At 41.5% G+C, this 10,075-nt stretch overlaps 1 protein-coding gene across 1 annotated transcript in view; it reads left to right on the forward strand.

The window, feature by feature from the left end:
• Cct6b (chaperonin containing TCP1 subunit 6B) overlaps positions 1 to 6,209 on the forward strand; it is a 41,097-nt gene extending 34,888 nt beyond the window's left edge. The window contains exons 11-14 of the mRNA XM_005349384.3: positions 2,083 to 2,216; positions 3,536 to 3,638; positions 5,458 to 5,530; positions 6,022 to 6,209. Of these exons, the coding sequence (XP_005349441.1) occupies positions 2,083 to 2,216; positions 3,536 to 3,638; positions 5,458 to 5,530; positions 6,022 to 6,094 (383 nt within the window). The 3' untranslated portion in view covers positions 6,095 to 6,209. The remainder of the gene's footprint in view (positions 1 to 2,082; positions 2,217 to 3,535; positions 3,639 to 5,457; positions 5,531 to 6,021) is intronic.
• Positions 6,210 to 10,075: the final 3,866 nt, after the last annotated feature.

Raw genomic sequence — 10,075 nt, forward strand, 5'->3', positions numbered from 1 at the left:
TCCTCTTCTTCTTCTTCTTCTTCTTCTTCTTCTTCTTCTTCTCAGGGTTTCTCTGGCTTGGCTGTCCTGGAACTTGCTCTGTAGAACAGTCTGGCCTTGAACTTACAAAGATTCATTTGCCTTTGCCTCCCAAGTTCTGGGATTAAAGGATAGAGTCATTTAAATTACTTATCTCAGTTAAATTTTGGTAGCTCATATGTTTCTAGAAAGTCTCCATTTCTTTTAGATGTTCTAATTTAGTGGAATATACATTTTCAAGGTTTATTTTTAGGACTTTATGAATTTTATTGGCACTCCCCTTCTAAATTGGTGCTGTTTCATTGAATCTCATGCTTTTGGTATGTTGTGTCTTCATTTTCATTTGACTCCTTTCTGTATTTGCTGAGACTTGCTTTTTGTCCTATAATATGTTCTACTTTAGGGAAAGTTCTATGGGCTACAGAGAAGAACATATATTCAGCAGTATTTGTGTGAAATGTTCTGTAGATGTCTGCTAGGTCCATCTGAGGTATCAACAAATCCAGATGTTTCTCTGTTTATGATTCATTGGGATGGGAACGGGGTATTGATGTCACTCAGTATTCTTGTATTGGTTATCCGGGTCTTGACCTCTAGTAGGCTGGGTGCCCTTGTGTCCAGGGTTTATATGCTCATAACAGTAGTATTGTCTTTTAGAGTAGAGTGTTCTTTTAGTCAGTATGAGGTGACTTTCTTCATCTCTTTTGACTAATTTTGGTTTGGAGTTTATTTTGTTAAATACAAGAATTCTGTTATAAATCCAGCCCTTTAAAAATTTTTTTCTTTTAATGTTTTATTTTATTTTATATCTTGACCATAGTTTCCGTCTCCCATGCCTCCCTGTCCATCCGCTCCTCCTTTGTTTCTATTCAGAAAAGGGTAGGCCTCCCATGGATATCAACAAAACATAGCATATCAAGCTATAGTAAGAATAATCTCCTTGCCTTGTAATAATTCTGGGCTTGGTGACCCAGTATGAGGAACAGGATCCCAAAAACTAGTGAAAAGAGTCAGAGACAGCTCCTGTTTCCACTGTTGGGAGTCCCACAAGAAGACCAAGCTATACGACTCTCAGATCTATGCAGAGGGCCTAGGTCAGTCCCGGGCAGGCTCCCTGGCTGTCAGTTCAGTCTCTGTGAGCCCCCATGAGTCCAGGTTAGTTGTAAATGCAGCCTTTCAGTCTGTCTTCCGTGTGGGGAGTGGGCACCATGGATGTTGAGAGTTATTACTGAAGGTTATGCGTTGATTCCTGTTACTGTTGATCTTATGGCGATTGATGAGTTTGCTAGCATCACCTCTTCTTTCCTGTAGTCTCATAGCGTGTCTTTCTGTTCAGACCTCAGGATTCCTTTGAATAACTTTAGTAGAGCTGGTTTAGTAACCATGAATTCCTGGTCCAGTCATCGAAAGTTTTTCTTTGCCCTTCAATTATGAGAGATAGTTTTGCACATAAAGTAGTCTGGCTTAGCAGTTATTGTCTTTCAAAGGTTGAAATACATCATTCTAAGATCTTTTAAATTTTTTAGATGAGACAGTGTATCCAGCTACTTGCTACTATAAATTATAAATAACAACTTTTCAATGTTGTCATATAACTACAAGATGTAGGTAAAAGAAACCTCTACCTAAAAAAGATTTGTGTGTGTGTGTGTGTGTGTGTGTGAGTGTGCCTGTGTGAGTTTATGTACACTATGTTAATGCAGGTTAATGCAAGACAGACAGTGTTAGATTCCCTGTATTTGATCTATAGAGGGTTGTGAGCGGCCTAATGTGGGTGCTAGGAACCATCTCTTTGGCGCCAGCAATGCCACTTTTATTTTCCAGAGGATGAGCATGAAACAAACTGTTTGCGACCAGTATTTGTATTGTGCTTAATTATTTGATTTCAGAATGCTTTATGGGCAAACCTAGTTATTTCTGAACTGTGGTATTTATTTGATCTCTAAATATATTCAAAACATCGCAGAGGTAGTCAGCTAATTAAAGGCGCTCGCTTTTGTAGCGCATTGCTTTTCTCGCTCCCCTCCCTTGCCTGACATCTTCCCGTTGTTTCACCTCTGGCAGGCTGTGTGGTCCCAGGGGCTGGAGCAGCTGAAGTCGCCATAGCAGAGGCTCTCGTGAACTATAAGCATCGTGTGCAGGGACGATCTCGCCTTGGAGTCCAAGCCTTCGCTGACGCCTTACTTATTGTCCCGAAGGTGCGACTGTCTTCCGGCCAGATAACGGCCAGCTGCGCCGAAAGATCCTTGGTTACAAACTGCCCATCTTTCCCATCTTTCCCAGCAGTTCACGGAGTTAGAAATGTGCCTATTTGCATTTCCTGTTGTGTAAAAGCCAGCAGAGAAACTGTGGGGACACAAGCCTGCAGTTCTTAGGGGAGCTCCAGGAAGCAGTCAGGGTTTCCTTGTGTCTAAAAGCTCCTTCAGAAAGTTCATTACTAACCAATCCTAATGAACAGTTTGAAGTTTAGGTTTTGTTAGGTTTTTTTCCCTTTTGCATAGATTCTTGTTTTGTTGGTGGCATCTGACAACATTAGTTATTGCTTTAAATTGTGAGAAGAGAAGGAATTCTTCAAAATGTTTAGTGTCACCAAATACCACTAGCTTGAATTTGTTGTAATTTTTCAACAAGGAGTGACACAGAGAGAGGACAGAGCTGTCCTTCCTTCCTCTTTGCCTTCTGTCAGCTGTCAGCCACATAGAAATACAGAAAGCTGTTTCCAGCACGCTATTGCCATGAGTTAAACCATTATTAACAATCCTGGCAAAGACTTAAATAATTTATGTCAGAATTATCCATAATTTGTGGGTTGTTTGTGAATATCTATTTTTTTCTTTCCTCCAAGCAGCAAAGTCATTAAGTAATGATGTTGCTGGCATGAGTTGGTGGCCCTGGCACACGGTGGCCCTTTTATCAGCCGTTAGTGGAGAAAGTGGGCTGGTGAGGAGTACAGGCATCTCCATCCCAGTTGCTGCAGTTCATGGCTGTCCTTCCCAGCCGAGGGGCACGATGCTGCAGATGCTCTGCTTCTCTCTAGCATGTGCTGGGAAGAACGGGAGGGCATGCTGCTCAGGAGGCCAGGGCAAACAAGAGTGATCTTAAATCTTCTATAAGGAAAGAAATAAACAGACGTGGTAGCATGTGCCTAATGCCAGCACGTGGGAGGTGAAGCAGGAGGACTGGGAACTCAAGGCGTTTCCTGCTACATAAGGGGAGAAGGGGCTTGAGGCCAACCTGAACTACATGAGACCTTGCATAAAAATCAAGTGGGAGCGGGGTGGTATGGTCCTTAGAGCTTAGTGTTCTGTTTGCAAGGGGACTGTTCAAGTGTAAAATGTGGGAGGTTGATAAAGTAATTATTTGGTTTAGCTTAGGAATGGAATTCTTCTAACGGACATGAGCACTGTTCTGCGGTTGGGTTTTTTACAAGACTAAAGGGTAGTACCTTACTTTTGTATTAGATTTTCAAATCCACACGTGAAGGCATTCCACACATACTTATTGTTTTTTCATGAAGGTTCTTGCTCAGAATTCTGGTTATGACCTGCAGGAAACATTGATAAAAATTCAGACTGAACATGCAGAATCAAAAGAGCTCGTGGGCATAGACCTGAATACAGGTGAGAAACTGAAAAAAAAATTAGCTTTACTCACTAGGTTGTTCTTCCAGAACCCAAATCTTATAACAGAGAGTGGTAGGTTGGGACATTTTGTTACATCAATCTTGATTGCCTCTAGCTTACTCCAAAATATAGCTAATGTGTGTAGGTGTTTTGCCTCCATGTATGTCTGTGCACGATGCATGCAGTGCCTGGAGGTCAGAAGAGAGCATCAGATCCTCTGGAACCGGACCTGAACCTAGGTCCTCTGCAAGAGTAACAAGTGCTCTGAGCGGGTGAAACACCTCACCAGCCCTGAAACAAAAGAATTTTTAAATGTGGACCAAACTCAGACTCGGTCATTATGTTTGTACAACAGTCGATAACTGAACTATTTACCTTTCTGGTCCTCTCTGCCCCCACCAATGTTTAAAGAGATCGAGTTAATTAAGTGCTATTATCTAGATTCACACCGGGCAAAAGAGCGCTTCTCTTATAGTGCGTGAAAACAGACAGCAAACAATTACCTTGACAAATAAATTATTTAGCATCTAAGAGAATAATAAACTTGGTGAAAAAATAAAAGAGCAAAGGAAGGATGATCATGAATGCTAATGAAGGAGGGTAGGGAAGAGATGAAAAATAAAACATTTGTACAGTATAAACTAGGAAAGTGTCTACTGCAGAAGCTGGAGGAACTAAAGAGTTAGCCGTGAAGGGGGCAATATAAGTGCTCTCTCAAGAGACGGAAGAGCCAGTGGAGAAGAAAGGAAGGGAGGAGATAGGTCAGATTGTACAGTGGTGTGTGAGCTTAGTCCGAGGACTTTGGCTTTTGTTTTTAATCCTTGCAGTGAAATAGGGAGCAATTTTGAGCGGAGATGTGGCATAGTCTATGTTTAAAAGGGTCACTCGGACCACTCTGTGGAGAGGAGTACGTTAGAATTGCACTAACTCTTGGAGAAGGCTAGAGTTGGTTGTGGACTGGGGGACTGTTCAATTTCGACAAAGTGCTTTGAACTACTTATGGTCTTCTTGGGGGGAAAGTGGTTTAATATATTGAGCTCCAGAAAGAGATATGTTATTGGGATATATCAGATAGTTTAAACCAGGAAAACTGGATGAGACCGCCTGGGAAATACGTTGTGCTAGCTAGTTTTGTGTCAGCTTGACATGAGCTAAAGTCATCTGAGAGGAGGGAACCTTAATTAAGAAAATGCCTCCTTAAGATTCACGAGATCTGGTTGTAGGCAAGCCTGTGTGGCATTTTCTTAGTGATTGATATTGTGGGTATGCCATTCCTGGGCTGGAGGGCCTGAGTTCTGTAAGAGAGCAGGCCGAGCAAGCCAGTAAGCAGCACCCCTTTGTGGCCTCTTGTCAGCTCCTGCCTCCCGGGGCCTTCCTTATTCTAGTTCCTGCCCCGACTTCTTTGATGATGAACAATGTGGAAGCATAAGCCAAATAAACCCTTTCTTCTTCGAGGTTTTGGTCATGGTTTTTCATCACAGCAGTAGTGGTCCTGACTAAGACAGATGAATAGTGAGAGAACAGAAGAGTCTTGAACTGGGTGGGTGTTCCAACAGTAAGGTGTCAGAGAAGAAAAGGAGCCATGAGTGAAAGAGAAGGGTGAACATGGTTCCTACAAGCTGAGAAGGAATTGCCAGAGGAGGGCGATGAGCTGTCAAGCAGAAGGTAAGAATAGCCACAGGACTCAGCACAGGGGTCTTTGGTGACCTTGATAAAAGTAGTTCTATAAGAGGTTAAATATTGCTAAAATTCTCCAGTCAACATTGACAGGGTATGTCAAGATTGCTGTATTAAACGGTTTGTTTTTACTTTACAGGGGAGCCAATGGTAGCAGCAGAAGCAGGCATTTGGGATAATTATTGTGTGAAAAAACATCTTCTTCACTCATGGTAAATTGACAATGAAGAGAAAGACCTGTAGGGATATAACTGATAACTTTGAACATTTCTTGTTCTTTTGGTTTTGGAAACGTTGTGAAGTGTATGACACCGTAGTTCCCAGCTGCTGAGACTAGCTTATGTCTTTTCATAGTCCCCTAAGCATTGCATGTGCAGCATCGTGAGTCACAGGAGAAGCTAACCTAACCTTGCTGTTTGAGTGGGAAGGGGAGGCGGGGAGTAGCGCAGCGGCATTGTCTGTGTGGCAGGGAGGGACAGCGACATGTGGAAATTAAGCACAGCTTTGCTGGGGCATAAATCAGACTTCCACCGAGGCAACAAAGCAGTTGAAATTACAGTGTGAGGAGGGGCGCCCCGTTCCTAAGATCCGTGTTCTCACACCAACATAACCAGAGGGAAAAGTGCCCTGCACTGCCGAAGATGCTGGGGAGACACAGGCGTGCATCAGGAGGCTCGACTCACTCTCATCTTTTCATCCTCAGCACAGTGATTGCCACTAACATTCTCCTGGTTGATGAAATTATGCAAGCTGGGATGTCGTCTCTCAGAGAGTGATTGAATTCAAAATCAATTCATCTGGAAGACAAGATAGCATGCATGTCATATTCAACACCGTCTTACGGCCTTAACTGTTACAAAATAAATGTGGTGTGTATCTTTTGGTCTCAACTGTTTCAAAAACACTTAATCAAAGTATAAAGAACACACAAATTTTCCCAGTAAAGGAATAATAATGGCAATATTTTCTGAGTCTTAACTCCCCTCCCTATAATAGATGTTATTTCAGTTTTCATAAAATAAAATGTGTCATGATGCCTGTACCTTCTGGGCATAGGTTTTAGAGTATCCAAGTCAATTTCCAGTTATCATAGATCATAAATATAGTAAGATAAATGCTCTCTTTTCTTTCCAAAGTCCTTCAGTAATTTCCTGCTGCCACTCTCCCACGAATGTGGCATCATTTGCCATATAGGTTTCTCATGCACAGTCCCTAGCCCAGATAGTTTGCTTAGTCTTTAAAATTGTGGCAGGGTATGGTTATCTAGTTTGGGCTGGAATTTATAATCCTCCTGCCTCAGTTTCTGGGTACTACTGTTATAACCCCAATTTTTCAGCAACCGATACTCTCCCTGGTTCTGATATCTCTGACTAGACAGCAGGGCAGTCTCTCTGGAAAGGCAGGGCCCATTAGCATGGGCTCTATGAGAACATTCAACTGCAGCTGGTCTGTAGATATGCAATCCTATATCCATTTGTTCAAGCTCTGCAGTTCATCTGTCATACTTACCATTGATAGGTATCTTTGTCCATGTTCTTTGCATGGATCCTAGTTGATGAGATAGTAAATATCTCAGGTGCGTTCTTGGAACTTGTTTACAGTGTTAGGAGAAGGTTCCCTTGACTGTTCCATGCCTTGTCTGAAAAATCTACAATTTTATCGCCTGTTTTATTTCACTTAATGTGTTTGTAAACTTTCTTGCATGACAGTTCATTTCAAGACACACTTCTCTTTAGTTTACTATTTATATTTTAAGTCAACTTACCATGTGCATCAAGACTTCTTCTTTTTTGGGGGGGGGATTTTTAGGAAAGAGTCTCACATTGTAGCCCAGGTTGGACCTGAACTCTCTGCATTGCTCCAGCTCATGCTCCCAAGTGTTGGGATTACAAGGCATGGGCCAACATGCTTTGGATTTTCTTAGAGACATCTAGACATCAAGGGACTGTGAGGACAGCACACTCAGAAAAGCACTTTCCTCACACGCGTGCAGGTCTGAGTTCGGTCCCCGTGGGAAGTGCTTGGTGTGGCCTGCACTTGTAATCCCAGCCCCAGTGACACAGAGACTGAGGAGGAGAATCCTGGGGCTTGCTGCTTCCAGGCCAACGAGAGAGCCTGTCTCAAAGGGAGGTGGGCAGTATTCCTAAAGGTGACAGTGGAGGTTGTCCTATGGCTTCCACATGTATGTGCAAACACATGTGCCCTTGTGCACATGCATGTACACACCTTGCTTAAGAGGATGCTGAAGCACCACCTGTCCCTCTCTCTGTCATGTGCTCTCCTTCCTACCCAGCCTCCACAGATGTAGTCTTTGTCACTGTCTTTTTAAGCTTCTACTATACATGCACACACCTGTGGTAATATAAAACATTCTCTCTAAGGCTGTACTCTATAAATAGGTTTTTCTGCAGATATATATTTTACTGCTTTTATTTCCCACTGAATGGTTTTGAGATTTATCCATTTATTTTAGCAATTTTGGAGCACCCTAGTACATTTCATATTCATCTTATTAGTGGACTCTTTAGTTATTTCTAATTCTACATAATTTTAATCACCACATGGTGAAGTTCTTTGTACATGTCTTCTGGGAAACGAAGTGTCAGAGTTTAGCTTTACTAAGTAGCTTCATAAGTTTCTTAATCTCTCTGCAATAGAAAGTATATAAATTCCCTGTCTTTACAATCTCAAAGTCCTGATCTTAACTTTTTCCAGTGTGAAGGGTAGTTGTTGCATCGCACATCTGGAAATTGCCTTGGTCCCTGAACTGAACATGTTTTTCTTAAACTCTTGGCCATTTTGTTTTTTTAAATCATCATACATGGCGTGGTATGGGAAGATGTGTGTGTATAATGCGATATTTCTGCCTCAAGAAATTCCTCTCTACTTAAATAATAAAGATGTTATCTATATTTTACAATTAGTTTTTTTTCACATTTGCTTTTGTATATGACATGGTGTGGCTCTAAATATTTGACATGCTGCCAACCCGGTGCTCTCATGCCCTTTTATGTGTGATAACACTTCCGTGGTATACCAAGGTTTGGATTCCATTGCGGTGGTCACATTTTCTTTTGAAATATATTATTTATTTATTTAGTGTGTGCGTGCATGCGTGTGTGTGTGTGCGCATGCATGTACTACTGCATACATGTGGCGGTCAGAGGACATCTTGGGGAGTCAGTTATCTCCTCCCACTATGTGGGTTCTGAATGTCAAACTCAGGTTATCAGGCCCGGCAGCAGATGTCCTTAACCAGCAAGACATTCCACTGATCTTGATCAGGTTTTCATGATTTGGGAGAGCACCAAATCCTAAGCTTTAGACCACTAGGAAAGACAAGTTTGTTTTGGTTTGATTGTTTTGTTCCATTATTCTGTCAGATTGTTATTCTGTCATTACCACATTGTTTTAATTCATTTTATTCATTCATTCATTATTCCTTCCATCCATCTATTTTTGCTGTGAGATATTGGCAGGTAGCTACACAAGGTTAAATCTGTTCTTATCTGTTTTGCTTTGAGTTGAACTTGTTGTTTTTTGAATTTAAGTGATTTTCTCTATAAATCAAGATGTTTTGTTTTAATGTGGTAAAATGGTCACCTATTTTAGACCTTTTAAGACCTTTTAGACAGGTCTTACTATATAGCCCTGGCTGATCTAAAAATGGCTATGCAGATCAGGCTGGTCTTGAACTCAGAGATATCTGTCTGCCTCTGCCTCCCAAATGCTGAGATTAAGGGCATATACCACCTCATCTGTCCTATTTCAATGCATTTGTAAACTACTTTTTCACTCCTGAGATAAACCCTATTTGTTATGATTTACCATATTCCTCAGTTGTGACATGCATATTTTTGATACGTCAACATTTCTGTAATTAGGACAATGGTGTCTTCTAATTTCTCCTGCTTAAACCTGGTCACTTGTCATCCCTGATAGACATCTTACAGACCATTTGGAAGGAAAATGAATCTTGTTTGATCGACGTCTCACTGTTGTCATTTTCTAGTGAGTCAAAGAAATCTCCAGCATCAAAAGTTAGAGACTGTGTGGGGCTTAGTAGGGAACACACCGGAGCGACGGTAAGGATTCCTAGGAAATCTTGAGTTAACCACCTCTAGATTCCAGGAATGATGCCAACTGCATATAACAGTGACTTAAAAGTTTGAAAAGCACCTTGTTTATCTTGCCTGTGTTTCATTTATTATGAATTCATTGACAGTGATCTATGGCAAATATCTGTATAAACAAGTCTAAAAAGTTCCTTTGGTAAATATCAATAAAATGTATGAGTGACAAGAGAGCATTGTCATGGTTGAAGTGATAATATATTTTTCCCTTAGTATATAAAGAGATGCTACATCTCATAGGCAGTGATGTTTTAGCTTTGATGAAATATTACATTTTATGCATTTCTGGGCTCAAGGGTAATATTTATTTAGAAAGTTTTGGGGGTGCTTTTTTTTTTATTACATTGGCAACTCAAACAGCAGCAGGTAAGCAGTGCATGGGCGAACTTCCTGTTGCCACAAACAGACATCGAGGTTTCAGATGTGCTTTGGGCAGCACTGCCTTCCACTGGCTTGTTCTTCCATCCTAAAGTTTGGTGTCTGCGGCCGTTAGCCTTCCGGCCTGAGCTGTGCAGGGAGCCTCTTTGTCTTTCCTGGGGCACAGTCTGAGTCATAATGACAAAGGGTTATCTATTTTTTGAAAGCTTGGCCTGGTCTAGTAGTTTCTTAAGTGGCAGATAGAGT

This window comes from Microtus ochrogaster, chromosome 7 (assembly GCF_000317375.1).
Source record: "Microtus ochrogaster isolate Prairie Vole_2 chromosome 7, MicOch1.0, whole genome shotgun sequence".
Lineage (NCBI taxonomy): Eukaryota > Metazoa > Chordata > Mammalia > Rodentia > Cricetidae > Microtus > Microtus ochrogaster.